Source organism: Siphateles boraxobius, unplaced genomic scaffold (assembly GCF_051911475.1).
Source record: "Siphateles boraxobius isolate OS27281-9 unplaced genomic scaffold, OSU_SipBor_1 22, whole genome shotgun sequence".
Classification (NCBI taxonomy): Eukaryota; Metazoa; Chordata; class Actinopteri; order Cypriniformes; family Leuciscidae; genus Siphateles; species Siphateles boraxobius.
Genome location: NW_027508833.1, coordinates 41,729,798 through 41,750,179, shown reverse-complemented (window position 1 = coordinate 41,750,179; position 20,382 = coordinate 41,729,798). Strand labels below are relative to the sequence as shown.

The window sequence follows — 20,382 nt, the reverse complement described above, 5'->3', positions numbered from 1 at the left end:
GATATCATGTGCGCAAACACAAATAACCTATACAACAGGGCAGTTGAATGCTTATCTGATAACCTAGAAGCTCTTGTAATTATTACTTTAACAGTTAACGTTACCCCACCTCTCCATGCCGGGTGAACACCGGCTGATGTAGTAACGTTAAGTTAAACAGCATTTCACAACGATTTCAGTACAGTAATAGCAAATATCCTTGCTCCTTCTCGATTATCTGGTAATATTCTATTCACAAAATACAACCAATAGTACAGTAATGTTAAGACTTACTTGTGAAAAGCCCTATTTTCGATGGTCCGGCGATTAGAACAGGAAAATGCTCCACAATGCTCTGGCATCTTATCTGCTGCCAGGCCAGGAAACTAGGAGTATGACCGGTTCAAGATGGCGGCCGTATTTCTCGGTGCTCAGCGGCCAATAGGGCATCTAGTCTCTATATGATATCTATGGTCTACGGTAATGTCTCTATTGTGCGACAAAAAGTCGCGTGGTTATGACGCAATCGTTAGCCTGTTTTAAACAAAAACGGCTTCTACGGGGCCATAACGTAAGATACAAAGTAATGGAGCCTTTTATACATTGTCGTGTTTATTTAGAAATATATAATGGACAAATGAAGTCTTTGGATGCCTCAGATGTAAAGTTATTCGCTGTCAAAGTGACGCCAAAATGAATGGGAGTCAATGTAATGCTAACAGCAGGTGAAGTTCTGCTACAATGGCGGCTCCCGCGAGGCTTCAACTTCCGGCTGATGGATTACCCCAATTTACATTAAGAGTGGTAAACTGTAACAGGATTAAAGGTTTAAGATTTGGATCTTCTGGGTTCAGTCTGACGCCGATGAACCCAAGGTGCTTCGTGTACCTTGCCACTGCTATGCTGTAATAAACTTAATTTTTTAGATCTTCGACGTCCACATCATTTTTTCTAACAGAAGTGAATAACAGAAGGGCTGTTGATGTGCTAAACGTGTGTGGATTATAAGCCAACAAAACCGTGCTGGTTAGTGGAGGCACAGCGCACAGAAAAAAAGTTGATGCAGAAGGAACTGCCATGTTTTTCTGCCAAGGTTTTACCTTTTCATCCAGTTAAATGGTGTAGAAGATTTTATTAATTAGCAAATAAGTAATTTAGCTATTTAAGAATACACCATTATTTCCTGTGTGTGAGGCTTTGCTTTGACTTTTTTGGAAGCCTGTAAAAAGACCTTGAATGTTGATGCAGCATAAGATTCTATTCTGAGAAGTCACATGGTAAAAGACCTTTACCCAAAAACTATCTATAGGGTGTGTTACCTTCTTTGGAAGAAGATGTATGTATATAACTCTGAACCAAGATAAATCTGGGGCGACTTTCTGCAGGAGACGCTCGCCTTTGTTTGTTGTAAAATGAAGTATAATATTTCTGGCATCAAAGATCTCTGAGAAGTGATTTCAAAAAATTATTGGCACCACAACAATGGATACATATATTGGCTTCCTTTTCCCATTTTTGTTTACAGTTTCATCTGCATTTATTTTAAGCTACAGGCGCCGCACTGTCGATTCTGAAGGCCTCAGGGAAGATTTATTTGACCCAGGCAACACATGATAGCAGAAAAACGATTGGATAAAAGCTCTAATATAAATATACACTACTGGAAGCAGCACAACCAACAGAAATCTATGAGAATGTACTATTGGCAATAATCTAATACACATTCAAGGAAAAAATATATTAAAGCACAAGTGAGTGATTCTGATAGTGTTTAGGCCAGCAGAGAAGGCCCCGACGGCCCACCACTGAGGTGTGATGGAGCGAGCCTGAGCCGTATCAAAGCAGCACTAACATTACAATGGCATTTTTATGATCAGTTAAAAAAAATTGAATGAATGAATGAATGATTGAATGATCTATTTACATAGCACTTTTATTTTTCTGTACACCTAAAGCACTTTACAATCATGTCAGGGGAATCTCTCCTCAACCACCAAAAATGATAAACATGCATATATATGCTAGTCTGTGCAAGTCATTGTTTGATCAGCCAACACTGCTGTGATGAGATGAGAGTGGAGTTATCCTATAGAGTGGCGAAGTGCAGTCTGAGGTTCTTCAGGATCTGCTGAGTGTCCACATGTTCAGGGAACGCGTCCTCAGATCTCTGAGCGGCCGTGAAACTGCTCTGAAGATCTCCAACCTTCAGCCACAAACAAACATCAGTAAACACCCACATTTATTTAGTACAATATATAATTCTGAACTATTGTAAATTAGGGTTGTAAATATTACTTTATTTTTGTTGTTTCAATTAGTAATACTTTATTATAGCTAAAGATAATAAAAAAATAAAGAAGGCGTAATACAGAGTAACACACATCAGAGTAGCACACAGAGTAACACACAGTAACACACATCAGAGTAGCACACATCAGAGTAACACACAGTAACTAACATCAGAGTAACACACAGTAACAAACATCAGAGTAACACACACAGAGTAACACACAGTAACACACATCAGAGTAGCACACATCAGAGTAACACACAGTAACAAACATCAGAGTAACACACAGTAACAAACATCAGAGTAACACACACAGAGTAACACACAGTAACAAACATCAGAGTAACACACATCAGAGTAGCACACATCAGAGTAGCACACAGAGTAACACACAGTAATACACATCAGTGTTACACACAGAGTAACACAGAGTAACACACATCAGAGTAACACACATCAGAGTAACACACATCAGAGTAGCACACATCAGAGTAGCACACATCAGAGTAGCACACAGTAACACACATCAGAGTAACACACATCAGTAACACACATCAGAGTAACACACAGAGTAACACATCAGAGTAACACACAGTAACACACATCAGAGTAACACACAGAGTAACACATCAGAGTAACACACATCAGAGTAGCACACAGAGTAACACAAAGTAACACACATCAGAGTAACACACATCAGTAACACACATCAGTAACACACATCAGTGTAACACACAGAGTAACACACAGTAACACACATCAGTAACACACATCAGAGTAGCACACAGAGTAACACACAGTAACACACATCAGAGTAACACACATCAGTAACACACATCAGTGTAACACACAGAGTAACACACAGAGTAACACACATCAGAGTAGCACACAGAGTAACACACAGTAACACACATCAGAGTAACACAGTAACACACATCAGTAACACACATCAGAGTAACACACAGTAACACACATCAGTAACACAGAGTAACACAGAGTAACACACATCAGTAACACACATCAGTAACACACAGAGTAACACACATCAGAGTAACACACATCAGAGTAACACACATCAGAGTAACACACATCAGAGTAACACACAGTAACACACATTAGAGTAACACACAACAGAGTAACACACATCAGAGTAACACACATCAGAGTAACACATCAGAGTAACACACATCAGAGTAGCACACAGAGTAACACACAGTAACACACATCAGAGTAACACACAGTAACACACATCAGTAACACACAGAGTAACACACAGTAACACACATCAGAGTAACACACAGTAACACACATCAGTAACACACAGAGTAACACACAGTAACACACATCAGAGTAACACACAGTAACACACATCAGTAACACACAGAGTAACACACAGTAACACACATCAGTAACACACAGAGTAACACACAGTAACACACATCAGTAACACACATCAGAGTAACACACAGAGTAACAGAAAGGGTAACACACATCAGAGTAACACACAGAGTAACAGAAAGGGTAACACACATCAGAGTAACAGAAAGGGTAACACACATCAGAGTAACACACAGAGTAACAGAAAGGGTAACACACATCAGAGTAACACACATCAGAGTAACACACATCAGAGTAACACACATCAGAGTAACACACAGTAACACACATCAGAGTAACACACAGAGTAACACACACAGAGTAACACACATCAGAGTAACACACACAGAGTAACACACATCAGAGTAACACAGAGTAACACACACAGAGTAACACACACAGAGTAACACACAGAGAGTAACACACAGAGAGTAACACACACAGAGTAACACACACAGAGTAACACACAGTAACACACAGTAACACACATCAGTAACACACAGAGTAACACACAGAGTAACACACAGAGTAACACACAGTAACACACATCAGTAACACACATCAGAGTAACACACAGAGTAACACACATCAGAGTAACACACAGAGTAACACACATCAGAGTAACACACAGAGTAACACACATCAGAGTAACACACATCCGAGTAACACACATCCGAGTAACACACATCAGAGTAACACACATCCGAGTAACACACATCCGAGTAACACACATCCGAGTAACACACATCAGAGTAACACACATCCGAGTAACACACATCAGAGTAACACACATCAGAGTAACACACATCAGAGTAACACACATCAGAGTAACACACAGTAACACACATCAGAGTAACACACATCAGAGTAACACACATCAGAGTAACACACATCAGAGTAACACACATCAGAGTAACACACACAGAGTAACACACACAGAGTACCACACATCAGAGTAACACACATCAGAGTAACACACAGTAACACACATCAGAGTAACACACAGAGTAACACACAGTAACACACATCAGAGTAACACACACAGAGTAACACACACAGAGTAACACACACAGAGTAACACACACAGAGTAACACACATCAGAGTAACACACATCAGAGTAACACACAGAGTAACACACAGAGTAACACAGAGTAACACACAGAGTAGCACACAGAGTAACACATAGAGTAACGTCTTACCTTCTCAGAGAGTGTGGCGAAGTTAACAGAAAGGGTAACACACATCAGAGTAACACACAGAGTAACACACATCAGAGTAACACACAGAGTAACACACATCAGAGTAACACACAGTAACACACATCAGAGTAACACACACAGAGTAACACGGTAACACACATCAGAGTAACACACACAGAGTAACACACACAGAGTAACACACACAGAGTAACACACATCAGAGTAACACACATCAGAGTAACACACATCAGAGTAACACACAGAGTAACACACAGAGTAACACACAGAGTAGCACACAGAGTAACACATCAGAGTAACACACAGAGTAACACACATCAGAGTAACACACATCAGAGTAACACATCAGAGTAACACACATCAGAGTAACACACATCAGAGTAACACATCAGAGTAACACACAGAGTAACACACAGAGTAGCACACAGAGTAACACATAGAGTAACGTCTTACCTTCTCAGAGAGTGTGGCGAAGTTAAAGTGTGGCTCGTACATGTGTGGAGACAACACAGCCGCCGTCTGCAGGAAAGCTTTCGCCTGGGACAAAACACAAGTCCAGTTACAGCACTGTTCAATCCTGATGCTTATGCTTACAGAAGTGGGGGAAAATCGTATATAACCAGGCCAGAAACAGACTGACAAAGGAGATCAGAGTTGCTAAAAGAAGCTACTCTGAAAAGCTGAGTCTGGACAGGCCTTAGGAACATCACCGACTACAAGTCCCCATCCCCCCGATCTGTGGAGGATCAACAACACTGATTTAAATTTAAATTCATTCTACTGCAGGTTTGAACAGCCTCACACCACACAACCGCTCTGATCTGCACTTCACACATTCACCATCACCTCCTGCCATCCAACCTGAGCTTAAGGTCTGTGTGGAGGACGTGAGCCAAATCTTCAGAAAACAGAAGAACGGAAGCTTCAGGCCAGACGGCACCTCATCTGCTTGTTTAAAAGCCTGCGCTGACCAACTGGCCCCGGTCTTCACGCAGATCTTCAATAGATCATTGGAGCAGTGTGAAGTTCCCTGCTGCTTCAAACGCTCCACTATCATTCCGGTACCCAAAAAACCCAAAATCACTGGACTTAATGACTACAGACCAGTCGCTCTCACGTCTGTGGTCATGAAGTGGTTTGAAAGACTGGTGTTGGCCCACCTGAAGGACATCACTGGACCCCTGCTGGATCCCTTTCAGTTTGCTTACAGAGCAAACAGGTCTGTGGATGATGCAGTCAACATGGGACTGCATTATATCCTGCAACATCTCGACAGACCAGGGACTTACACAAGGATCCTCTTTGTGGACTTCAGTTCGGCAGTTTCTTTTAAGGAAAGAGTTTGTGTGTGTTAGTGTGTGTGTGTGTGTGTGTGTGTATGATTACTTTAGCTATCATGAGACTGTTAGGGAAGACTAAACTGACCTGCTCGGTTCGGCCTTTCCGTAGCTCTAATACAGCCAAGTTATTGTAAGCTTCTCCATGGTTGTTGTTGAAAGCCAAGGCCAGTTTGAAGCATTGGTAAGCCAGAGTCAAGTCACCAATGCCCTGCGCAACACAGAGAAGAGACACACATCTATATGATTAATAACTTGGCTCGGGGTTTATCCATCAAATTTTTCAGTAACACTTTATTCAGGGTTCCCACACCTTGATTAACTTCAAATTCAAGGACCTTTCAAGGACTTTCCAGGTCCAATATCCTCAAATTCAAGGACTTAATGTAGGGACACATTTCAAATGAGAGCAAGGTTACATCGTGTTACCTTGTAAGATACATTGTTACAGTTACAGTTAGTTGTGTTAAACTACTATGCAAGAAATCTTTTTTTGGCTATATGACAGAGATCTGATATTATATTTGTCGTATTTCTGTTTTGCATAAAACTGAAGAATAGTCGGTATATTAACTTTTGCATGGATTTTATTGAAAAGAGCTTAGGCTCATGTAACCAGAAGTTATAAAGGTGCAGTGTGTAATATTTAGCGGCATCTAGTGGTAAGGTTGCGAATTGCAACCAACAGAAGTTATGGTCGTCTGTGACAATGATAAATTAAGAGATTGTTTACTTAATTATTCAATAAAATTATGTTATTGCGAATATTATTGTTACTTGTTCATCATTGTGTCAGTGTTTTATTCGCTGTCTTTAGCTCGCTTCTTTGCATGAAGAACAACATAGTGACAAAACGCGTTTGTCTGTTTAGGGCTCCTGTAGAAACATGGTGGCGCAAAATGGGTATTTCAATGTAAGTGCACCGGCGATGTATGTAGATAGAAATGGCTCAGTCTATGGTAATAAAAACATAACAGTTCATTATGTAAGGTCTTTATACACCTCTGAAAATATAGTTATGTATATGATATTGCATTTCTGTCACAGATCCTCCTAAATATTACACAATGCACCTTTAAGATATATGAATTTGCTTTTAAGTTTTCTTGCCTCATGGGTTTACATTATCTTAAAGGGGCATTTGGCAACTCTAGTTATTTCTAGGCTGATTTTCACTTTTGTTGTCGCATGTTTTCTCAGTGAGCGCCCGCTACAGCTGTGAGGCGTATATTTCACAACAATGTTGTAAAAAAACTCACTTGCGGCCCCTCCTCCCCCTTCCTACCGCTGCTCATGTGCATTTGTTATTATCGGAGCCGGCCAACTTTATCGTGTGGAGCTATGTCTACCGAGGTGGGTAATACATCATACACATTGAGGGCGGCGTGTGTGTTAATGTCGAATTGCCATAAAGCAGTTTGTGTTTCTCGCTCGTTCTCGCTTCTCACGAGACTTCCTATTTCCAACTTACCGTGACGTTAATCCTCATACTGCAAGGTTGGTTTTCCACCTGGAAACGCTGGGGGGAGCGGGGAAAGTCACCATTCTCACCAGAACAGGTTATTAAAACATCAAAATGATTTCTAAACTGTTTTATTAAGGTGAAATAGTTGCCGAATGCCCCTTTAACAAGCAAAGCAATTCAACATTACATAAAATATTTGGGCAACAGATTATCACAAATGTTTTATGTTTATTGAAAACAATGTACAAGCCCTATTCGGACTTTAATTGTTTCTCATGTGTTGTGGACGTCTGTAAAAATAAATTTGCATCATGCATGGCACCTCAGTGATAAAACTCATTGATGCATTCGGATGGTGATTTATAGACGGTGGAAGAGCGAGTTTTGTAAGTCCACGAACACAAACGCGCTGCTCACGTGGTCAGTCACATGACTGTCTGCTGTAAATAAAATGTCATATGCTTGGAATAATACAAATAAATTGGTATTTTATTTGATACCATAATGTATCATTTTATTATTTAAAGGGGTGGTAAAACACGATTTCACTTTTCTAACTTTAGCTAGTGTGTAATGTTGCTGTTTGAGCATAAACAACATCTGCAAAGTTACAGCGCTCAAAGTTCAAAGCAAAGGGAGATATTTGCTTTTAAAGAAATCAATTTCTAAGGACTACATCAAACGGCCGGTAGGGACTACACGACATTCCTCCAGGGTTGCTGACGTCACTAACCCCAATATTTACAAACCCCTCCTCCTAGAATACGAAGTAAGGGCGAGGCCATTTTATATTGCGTTGGAGAAGAGTTGTGGTATACTAGGCTGTTGTTGTCACAATGCCGTCGAAACGCTGTTATTTTCATCCGGATTGCCGGTCCGCTTTGTTCAGCCTTCCTAGGGTCGGGGAGTTAGGGATCAATGGTTAAAATTTATTTTTTTAAAAGGTCCCTCATAATTATGACCCAAATCTCGCTCTCTGTGCTGCACATGTTACGGAGGAAAGCTTCCACAATCTTGGCGAGTTCAATGCAGGATAATTATACGTTGCAGCAAGGAAGTAAACAAATGACAACGCTGTTTGGCTCTGCAAACCAGCTTGTTAAATGCTCATTCAAACCTAACGTTACAAACTTTTTTAAATCTCAACAGCGAACTTGGAATTAGTGTAAATTATTCTTTGATTAGAGCTTTTATGTATTGTTTATCTAGATGCTTATTTATCTACAGGCATGCTAAACATGGTTCTGTGTTTGATTTGGCTAACCTACTGTAGTAACGTTAAAGCCAATGTTTAGTGTTCGTTTTGGGTTAATAGTTCTGGCGACAGATATTTGGCTACAATCGTTCTAAAAATACAAAAGTAACCGTGCCATACAGTCAGTAACGATCACTATAGATCCGCAGTCTTTACTCAAAAAAATCCCTTTGAGGACTGTAGTATAATTTGTAAGAACGATCATATGAATTTCTTGTTTATGAATATGAAGGTTATTTTTTGTAATACTATAATAATTAGTACAATTTAATTACAGCATATCTAAAAAGAAATGAGACAGAAACAACAACAAAAAACAAACCTTTCTGAAACGCCGTTCAACAGCCGTTCTTGAACAGGTTCTGCTCGATCATCTTCACTAGCATTCTCTAGGTCCGATTGACGCCATTGTTTATAATACACCAAAGCAGAAACTACCGGTAAAGGTAAGGGGCGTGGCGTTTCCGGAAAACTTGCACTAGGCGGTTAGCGAATCACAACACACTGGGCCAGCTAACCAATCTGAGCCCATTGCTTAGTTTTGAGGGACTGGCTTCATAGAACCCGTAAACCATCAGACCGTTTTTACAAGGAGGGACAGAGCAGTGTAGAATAAAGGTAAAATATTAAAAATAATGCGATTTTTTAAAAACGAAGCATGAACACGTTACAGTGCACCCCACAAACACAATCAAGACTTCGAAAATTCTCATTTATAAAAATAGGAAGCTAGACGCACGTATGGCATATTCAAAATGGTTCTTATATTCTTGCATTTTCTCAAAAGGATGTAATAAAAAAAAAGTGAATGCAGCCTCTTGAGGTTAAAATAAAGATGCATGGTTTGTATTTTTATGTTATGCATAATAGCCTACATATTTTAAAATCGGAACATATATTGCGGTCACAATAACGGCCCGTTTCAAATGTTTACATGCTTTTTTCTCTTTCTCCTTTTTGTTCACTGAGGTGGAGCAGGTAATTAAATCTTTTTCTTGTAAATACTTTCCAGCATTTCAGTAATAAAGTACATCTTTAAAATTACAGTTTAGCTCAAGTTACCGTAAGTATATGGTGATTGGCAGAGATCAAAAAGGATTTAAACAGTGACTTTTTTTAAGTGATCTCTTCTTGTAAACTCGAGATGTGGATTCGTATGGCAATTAAACCATCACTCGAACTTGGTGTTTATCAAAAAAAAAAATGACGCGGGTGGTGGGAGACAAACACAGACATTCTGGATTCGAACGGCAATAAAATCACAGACTAACCACTGTAAATGATGAAAATACCTTACGACCCCATGAGAAACCATTACCGTCCGGATAGGGCTATTGACTGAACATATTTGGGTTCGGTGTAAGCACTGAAAACATATCACAACATGATATGCAGATCATTATAAAACATTCCAAATATCTTGAAACTTGCATTTTCCAGGCATCACGTTTCAGCGGTTTCAGCCTATTTTTGCAATGTTTCACGGTGTGTCTGTGAAATGTTGAGGTACCATCGTAGAAGTTTTGTGCGCACGTGAAGTCATGGCAACGTACAACACAAAGCACCTCATGCGGAAACACTTAACGTAATGCATAAATACGCGTAACTAAGGTAACAGTTAAATCAAGCAAGCTATTATGCACAAGCCAAGAAGTGTTGGCGAAATAACACATTAGTGAAGTGGGAATAAAATTGCATTTTTTCCAGAAAACTTATTGCACAAAATAAATTCAAGCACTTTCAAGGACCTGTATCTACTGTATGAATGTATATTTTCAAAAACTTTCCAGGGCCTTGAAAAAAATATTTCAGATTCACAAACTTTCAAGGAATCCAAGGACCCGTGGGAACCATGTTTATTTTTAAGTGACGTAGTTACAAGCTAATACATACATACTAGTCTAGTACTAACAGTAAATTATGCATAATTACAAGTAACTAAACCAAACCCTAACCATAACTCTATAGTAAGTACATGTAGGTAATTAATATTACTCAGTACAATGTAACTACGTCACCTTCAAATGAATTGTATCCAATGTTTCTGCTTTGGGCACAATGGCAACATTTAATACTTTAATACTTTTCCTTCTCAATCAATATGCTATTTTATTGCAAACACAAATTTCTAATCCAGCTGATATAGACAAATCTCAGAAAATCAGCAGTAAAAAAGGAATAAAAATTCATTATACTTTGTTTGTTTGTAGAAGTATACCTGCCTTTTGATGCTATGTTAAATGTTTGGTTTTAGTGAGTGAAAAGATCTTAATCAATCATAACATAATCATAACTCCTGACTGCTGAGTGATCACTCCGTCCTCGGGACAGGGATGGTTTCGGGCCAGGCACTTCCTCATCTGCAGACTGTCACACACGTGACCTAAAGCCTGTGTGTGTGTTTCTGCTCACCACTGCAACGTGTCCCAGATTGTACCAGACATCGGCCTGCTCCTCATCGCTGGACACCAGGGCTAGCGCTCGCTCGAAGGAGGACAGCGTCATGTCGTACTGCTGGGCGTAGAAGCAGCACAGGCCCACGTTATTATACAGCTGGCAGTTAAACACCCCCATCTGCAGCAAACGCCTGGAGACAACCACACAGAGAATTACACTTCACTGTTCACTTCACTGAACACTTACTGTTCACAACGATCCAAGATGGCGCCGCGGATGGCTGCCTCGGTGTGGAGCTCTCCAGCTATTGTGTTGTTTTTGTTCGTTTGTTCTGCGTTTAGTCATTCTTTTCCTATCAGTTTCACCAAAGACGAACTACTGGACATTAGGAAACACACACCAGAAACCTTCTCAACAGCTTTTGATTATTCGGACGTTTTGCTGGACATTCTCGTCGGAGGGGCAGCGGTGTTGTTCAAACGCACGTTCAGATGCAAACGCGGGAAGCGAGCCGGCGCGCTGGTTAAACTCCGCGAGCGCGGCTTGCACACTGCACTCCCCAGTATTCATCTCGCGAATCTCCGATCCCATCCTAACAAAACGGATGAACTACTTCTCCTCACCCACACTAACAAGGATTTTTTAAACTCTGCTGCTTTGTGCTTCACTGAAATCTGGCTGAGTGAAGCCATTCCGGACAACGCAATACATCTGCCGGGCTTCCAGCTGTTCCGAGCGGATCGCATCGCGGAGCTAACGGGGAAAACGAGAGGTGGTGGATTGTGTTTCTACATTAAAGAAAGTTGGTGTTCAGATGTAACAACACTGAAGAAGATGTGCTCTCCTAATTTAGAGGCACATTTCATAAACTGTAAACCCTTCTACTCGCCTCGGGAATTTTCCTCTTTCATTCTCGTGAATGTTTACATCCCTCCAGACGCGTGCGTGAGCGCGGCGCTACAACAGCTGGCTGAACAAATATCTGAAACGGAACAAAGGTACCCAGACTCTCTTTTAATCATTCTTGGGGATTTTAACAAAGCAAATCTTTCCCGTGAACTACCAAAATACAGACAGCACGTTACATGTTCCACCAGAGACAGTAATATACTGGACCACTGTTACACCACAATAAGAAATGCGTATCACTCCGTCCCACGGGCAGCTTTGGGGCTCTCTGATCACTGTTTGGTTCATCTCATACCGACCTACAGGCAGAAACTGAAATCAGCTAAACCTGGAATAAGGACTGTAAAAAGATGGACTAATGAAGCAGAGCAGGATCTACAGGCCTGCTTTGATTGCACTGATTGGACTGTTTTTGAAGCTGCTACCAATGATCTGGATGAACTCACAGATACTGTAACATCATATATAAGTTTCTGTGAGGATACATGCATTCCTACCAGGACATTCTTATCATTCACTAATGATAAACCATGGTTTACTGGGAAACTCAAACACCTTCGTCATGCCAAAGAGGATGCTTACAGAAGTGGGGATAAAATCTCGTATAACCAGGCCAGAAACAGATTGACAAAGGAGATCAGAGTTGCTAAAAGGAACTACTCTGATAAACTGAAAAAACAGTTTTCATCCAACGACCCATCATCAGTCTGGAATGGCCTGAGGAACATCACCAACTACAAGTCACCATCCCCTCGATCTGTGGACAATCAACACCTGGCTGACGATTTAAATTCATTTTACTGCCGGTTTGAAAAGCCCTCATTCACACCACACACCCGGTCTGATCTGCACTTCACACATTCACCACCACCTCCTGCACTCCAATTATCACTCCCTCCTCCTGCCATCCAACCTGAGCTTAAGGTCTGTGTGGAGGACGTGAGCCGAGTCTTCAAAAAACAGAAGACTAGGAAAGCCTCAGGCCCAGACGGCATCTCATCTGCTTGTTTAAAAGCCTGCGCTGACCAACTGGCCCCGGTCTTCACGCAGATCTTCAACAGATCATTGGAGCAGTGTGAAGTTCCCTGCTGCTTCAAACGCTCCACTATCATTCCTGTCCCCAAAAAACCCAAAATCACTGGACTTAATGACTACAGACCTGTCGCTCTCACGTCTGTGGTCATGAAGTCGTTTGAAAGACTGGTGCTGGCCCACCTGAAGGACATCACTGGACCCCTGCTGGATCCCTTTCAGTTTGCTTACAGAGCAAACAGGTCTGTGGATGATGCAGTCAACATGGGACTGCATTATATCCTGCAACATCTCGACAGACCAGGGACTTATGCAAGGATCCTCTTTGTGGACTTCAGTTCGGCCTTCAATACCATCATGCCTGGTCTTCTCACAGCCAAACTGACCCAGCTCTCCATACCATCCTCGATCTGTCAGTGGATCACCAGCTTCCTGACGGACCGGCAGCAGCGAGTGAGACTGGGGAAACACACATCCAAGACACTCACAATCACCACCGGAGCCCCTCAAGGGTGCGTTCTCTCCCCACTGCTCTTCTCCCTGTACACTAATGACTGCACTTATAAAGACCCCACTGTCAAGCTCCTGAAATTTGCAGACGACACCACTGTCATCGGTCTCATCCAAAACGGTGACGAGTCTGCATACAGACTGGAGGTTGAACAGCTGGCTGCCTGGTGCAGTTATAACAACCTTGAGCTGAACACGCTCAAAACAGTGGAGATGATCGTGGACTTCAGGAGGAACAGCCCAGCACTCCCCCCACTCACCATCATGAACAGCACTGTGGAAGCAGTGGAGTCATTCAGGTTCCTGGGCACTATCATCTCTCAGGACCTGAAGTGGGACAATCACATTGACTCCACTGTGAAAAAGGCCCAGCAGAGACTGTACTTCCTTCGCCAGCTGAGGAAGTTCAACCTGCCACAGGATCTGCTGATTCAGTTCTACTCAGCCGTCATTGAGTCTGTCTTGTGCGCTTCCATCACTGTCTGGTTTGGTTCAGCTACCAAATCAGACATCAGGAGACTACAACGGACAGTCCGGACTGCGGAGAGGATCATTGGTGCCCCCCTGCCAAACCTCCAGGACCTGTACTCTTCCAGAGTGAGGAAGAGAGCAGGTAAAATCATCACAGACTCCACTCACCCTGGACACCACCTGTTTGAACTGTTACCGTCAAGACGGAGACTCAGATCACTGCCCACTAGAACATCTCGGCACAGGAACAGTTTCTTCCCACAGGCCATTTCCCTCCTGAACAGTTAACACTCCTCCCAAGGCATATGCCTGTAAGTGCAATACTCCCACTGTTTAGTGCAATATCCTACAACTCAGGTGATACTTATATGTTGATTTATTTATTTATAATATTCAAAACACTGTAAATAGGTTCATAATCTGTAAATCCGGAAATGTCTATTCTGACTAAACCCAACAGTGATAGTTTTATTCTCATATATTTATATTTTTATTTTTTATTCTTATAATTTGTAGTATTATGTTTCATGTTGTATTTGTATTTGTATATGTCCACTGGAAGCCTCAGTACCAAAACAAATTCCTTGTGTGTGCAAGCACACTTGGCAATAAAGCTCTTTCTCTTTCTCTTTCTGACTTCAATGAACACTTTACTGTTTACTTCACTGAACATTTTACTGTTTACTTCACTGAACACTTTACTGTTTACTTCACTGAACATTTTACTCTTTACTTCACTGAACACTTTACTGTTTACTTCACTGAACACTTTACTGTTCACTTCACTGTTTACTTCACTGAACACTTTACTGTTTACTTCACTGAACACTTTACTGTTTACTTCACTGTTTACTTCACCGAACACTTCACTGTTTACTTCACTGAACACTTTACTGTTTACTTCACTGAACACTTTACTGTTCACTTCACTGAACACTTTACTGTTTACTTCACTGAACACTTCACTGTTCATTTCACTGAACACTTCACTGTTCATTTCACTGAACACTTTACTGTTCACTTCACTGTTTACTTCACCGAACACTTCACTGTTTACTTCACTAAACACTTTACTGTTTACTTCACTGAACACTTTACTGTTCACTTCACTGAGCACTTTACTGTTTACTTCACTGAACACTTCACTGTTCATTTCACTGAACACTTCACTGTTCATTTCACTGAACACTTTACTGTTCATTTCACTGAACACTTTACTGTTTACTTCACTGAACACTTTACTGTTCACTTCACTGAACACTTTACTGTTTACTTCACTGAACACTTTACTGTTTACTTCACTGAAAACTTTACTGTTTACTTCACTGAACACTTTACTGTTCACTTCACTGAGCACTTTACTGTTTACTTCACTGAACACTTCACTGTTCATTTCACTGAACACTTCACTGTTCATTTCACTGAACACTTTACTGTTCATTTCACTGAACACTTTACTGTTTACTTCACTGAACACTTTACTGTTCACTTCACTGAACACTTTACTGTTTACTTCACTGAACACTTTACTGTTTACTTCACTGAAAACTTTACTGTTCACTTCACTGAACACTTTACTGTTTACTTCACTGAACACTTTACTGTTCACTTCGCTGAACACTTTACTGTTTACTTCACTGAACACTTCACTGTTCATTTCACTGAACACTTTACTGTTCATTTCACTGAACACTTTACTGTTTACTTCACTGAACACTTTACTGTTCACTTCACTGAACACTTTACTGTTCACTTCACTGAACACTTTACTGTTTACTTCACTGAACATTTTACTCTTTACTTCACTGAACACTTTACTGTTTACTTCACTGAACACTTTACTGTTCACTTCACTGAACACTTTACTGTTCACTTCACTGTTTACTTCACTGAACACTTTACTGTTTACTTCACTGAACACTTTACTGTTCACTTCACCGAACACTTTACTGTTCACTTCACCGAACACTTCACTGTTTACTTCACTGAACACTTTACTGTTTACTTCACTGTTTACTTCACTGAACACTTTACTGTTTACTTCACTGAACACTTTACTGTTCACTTCACTGACCACTTTACTGTTCACTTCACTGAACACTTCACTGTTTACTTCACTGAACATTTTACTCTTTACTTCACTGAACACTTTACTGTTTACTTCACTGAACACTTTACTGTTCACTTCACTGAACACTTTACTGTTCACTTCACTGAACACTTTACTGTTCCCTTCACTGTTTACTTCACTGAACACTTTACTGTTTACTTCACTGAACACTTTACTGTTCACTTCACCGAACACTTTACTGTTCACTTCACCGAACACTTCACTGTTTACTTCACTGAACACTTTACTGTTTACTTCACTGAACACTTTACTGTTCACTTCACCGAAAACTTTACTGTTTACTTCACTGTTTACTTCACTGAACACTTTACTGTTCACTTCACTGTTTACCTCACTGAACACTTTACTGTTCACTTCACTGAACACTTCACTGAACACTTTACTGTTAACTTCACTGTTCACTTCACTGAACACTTTACTGTTCACTTCACTGAACACTTTACTGTTTACTTCTCTGAACACTTTACTGTTCACTTCACTGAACACTTTACTGTTCATTTCACTGAACACTTTACTGTTCACTTCACTGAACACTTTACTGTTCACTTCACTGAACACCTCACTGTTCACTTCACTGAACACTTTACTGTTCACTTCACTGAACACCTCACTGTTTACTTCACTGAACACTTTACTGTTTACTTCACTGAACACTTTACTGTTCACTTAACTGAACACTTTAGTGTTCACTTCACTGAACACTTTACTGTTCACTTCACTGAACACTTTACTGTTCACTTCACTGAACACTTTACTGTTCACTTCACTGAACACTTTACTGTTCACTTCACTGAACACTTTACTGTTCACTTCACTGAACACTTTACTGTTTACGTCACTGAACACTTTACTGTTCACTTCACTGTTTACTTCACTGAACACTTTACTGTTCACTTCACTGAACACTTCACTGAACACTTCACTGTTTACTTCACTGAACACTTTACTGTTTACTTCACTGAACACTTCACTGTTTACTTCACTGAACACTTTACTGTTTACTTCACTGAACACTTCACTGAACACTTTACTGTTTACTTAACTGAACACTTTACTGTTTACTTAACTGAACACTTTACTGTTCACTTCACTGAACACTTTACTGTTTACTTCACTGAACACTTTACTGTTTACTTCACTGAACACTTTACTGTTCACTTCACTGCAAAATTTACTGTTCACTTCACTGAACACTTCACTGTTCACTTCACTGAACACTTCACTGTTTACTTCACTGAACACTTTACTGTTCACGTCACTGAACACTTTACTGTTTACTTCACTGAACACTTTACTGTTCACTTCACTGAACACTTTACCCTTCACTTCACTGAACACTTCACTGTTTACTTCACTGAACACCTCACTGAACACTTTACTGTTTACTTCACTGAACACTTTACTGTTTACTTCACTGAACACTTTACTGTCCACTTCACTGAACACTTTACTGTTCACATCATTGAACACTTTACTGTTTACTTCACTGAACACTTTACTGTTCACTTCACTGAACACTTTACTGTTCACATCATTGAACACTTTACTGTTCACTTCACTGAACACTTTACCGTTCACTTCACTGAACACTTTACCGTTCACTTACTGAACACTTTACTGTTCACTTCACTGAACACTTCACTGAACACTTTACTGTTTACTTCACTGAACACTTTACTGTTCACTGAACACTTTCCTGTTCACTGAACACTTTACTGTTCACTTCACTGAACACTTCACTGAACACTTTACTGTTTACTTCACTGAACACTTTACTGTTTACTTCACTGAACACTTTACTGTTTACTTCACTGAACACTTTACTGTTTACTTCACTGAACACTTCACTGTTTACTTCACTGAACACTTTACCGTGAATCATTCATTGATCCCAATACGACCTTCAAGGGTTATGGGCTGGAGCCTATCGCACTGTGTTCGGCTGAGGCGGGGGACGCTCCCGGGACAGGCCTCTCACACACACATCTCACACACCTCTAACACAACTCTCACGCACAAAGTAATAATAAACAACTCTCTTCTTTATTTTGGCTAAAAATAAATCGTCATAACTGGCTGCCTGGTGCAGTTATAACAACCTTGAGCTGAACACGCTCAAAACAGTGGAGATGATCGTGGACTTCAGGAGGAACAGCCCAGCACTCCCCCCACTCACCATCATGAACAGCACTGTGGAAGCAGTGGAGTCATTCAGGTTCCTGGGCACTATCATCTCTCAGGACCTGAAGTGGGACAATCACATTGACTCCACTGTGAAAAAGGCCCAGCAGAGACTGTACTTCCTTCGCCAGCTGAGGAAGTTCAACCTGCCACAGGATCTGCTGATTCAGTTCTAATCAGCCGTCATTGAGTCTGTCTTGTGCGCTTCCATCACTGTCTGGTTTGGTTCAGCTACCAAATCAGACATCAGGAGACTACAACGGACAGTCCGGACTGCGGAGAGGATCATTGGTGCCCCCCTGCCAAACCTCCAGGACCTGTACTCTTCCAGAGTGAGGAAGAGAGCAGGTAAAATCATCACAGACTCCACTCACCCTGGACACCACCTGTTTGAACTGTTACCGTCAAGACGGAGACTCAGATCACTGCCCACTAGAACATCTCGGCACAGGAACAGTTTCTTCCCACAGGCCATTTCCCTCCTGAACAGTTAACACTCCTCCCAAGGCATATGCCTGTAAGTGCAATACTCCCACTGTTTAGTGCAATATCCTACAACTCAGGTGATACTTATATGTTGATTTATTTATTTATAATATTCAAAACACTGTAAATAGGTTCATAATCTGTAAATCCGGAAATGTCTATTCTGACTAAACCCAACAGTGATAGTTTTATTCTCATATATTTATATTTTTATTTTTTATTCTTATAATTTGTAGTATTATGTTTCATGTTGTATTTGTATTTGTATATGTCCACTCGAAGCCTCAGTACCAAAACAAATTCCTTGTGTATGCAAGCACACTTGGCAATAAAGCTCTTTCTCTTTCTCTTTCTGACTTCAATGAACACTTTACTGTTTACTTCACTGAACATTTTACTGTTTACTTCACTGAACACTTTACTGTTTACTTCACTGAACATTTTACTCTTTACTTCACTGAACACTTTACTGTTCACTTCACTGTTTACTTCACTGAACACTTTACTGTTCACTTCACTGTTTACTTCACCGAACACTTCACTGTTTACTTCACTGAACACTTTACTGTTTACTTCACTGAACACTTTACTGTTCACTTCACTGAACACTTTACTGTTTACTTCACTGAACACTTCACTGAACACTTTACTGTTCATTTCACTGAACACTTTACTGTTTACTTCACTGAACACTTTACTGTTCACTTCACTTCACTGAACACTTCACTGTTTACTTCACTGAACACCTCACTGAACACTTTACTGTTTACTTCACTGAACACTTTACTGTCCACTTCACTGAACACTTTACTGTTCACTTCACTGTTTACTTCACTGAACACTTTACTGTTTACTTCACTGAACACTTTACTGTTTACTTCACTGAACACTTTACTGTTCACTTCACCGAACACTTTACTGTTCACTTCACCGAACACTTCACTGTTTACTTCACTGAACACTTTACTGTTCACTTCACTGAACACTTTACTGTTCACTTCACTGTTTACTTCACTGAACACTTTACTGTTCACTTCACTGTTTACTTCACCGAACACTTCACTGTTTACTTCACTGAACACTTTACTGTTTACTTCACTGAACACTTTACTGTTCACTTCACTGAACACTTTACTGTTTACTTCACTGAACACTTCACTGAACACTTCACTGAACACTTCACTGAACACTTTACTGTTCATTTCACTGAACACTTTACTGTTTACTTCACTGAACACTTTACTGTTCACTTCACTTCACTGAACACTTCACTGTTTACTTCACTGAACACCTCACTGAACACTTTACTGTTTACTTCACTGAACACTTTACTGTCCACTTCAC

The 20,382-nt window shown here is 40.5% G+C and overlaps 1 protein-coding gene across 2 annotated transcripts in view; it reads right to left on the bottom strand.

Moving 5' to 3' along the window:
• Nucleotides 1-1,873: 1,873 nt before the first annotated feature.
• The window catches only part of ttc8 (tetratricopeptide repeat domain 8), a 40,264-nt gene continuing 21,755 nt past the window's right edge, over nt 1,874-20,382 (bottom strand). For both annotated transcript variants that reach the window (XM_077240202.1, XM_077240203.1), the window contains exons 12-15: nt 11,334-11,508; nt 6,290-6,412; nt 5,318-5,401; nt 1,874-2,182 (exon numbers count right to left, since the gene is read on the bottom strand). In XM_077240202.1, the coding sequence (XP_077096317.1) occupies nt 2,066-2,182; nt 5,318-5,401; nt 6,290-6,412; nt 11,334-11,508 (499 nt within the window). In that variant the 3' untranslated portion in view covers nt 1,874-2,065. The remainder of the gene's footprint in view (nt 2,183-5,317; nt 5,402-6,289; nt 6,413-11,333; nt 11,509-20,382) is intronic.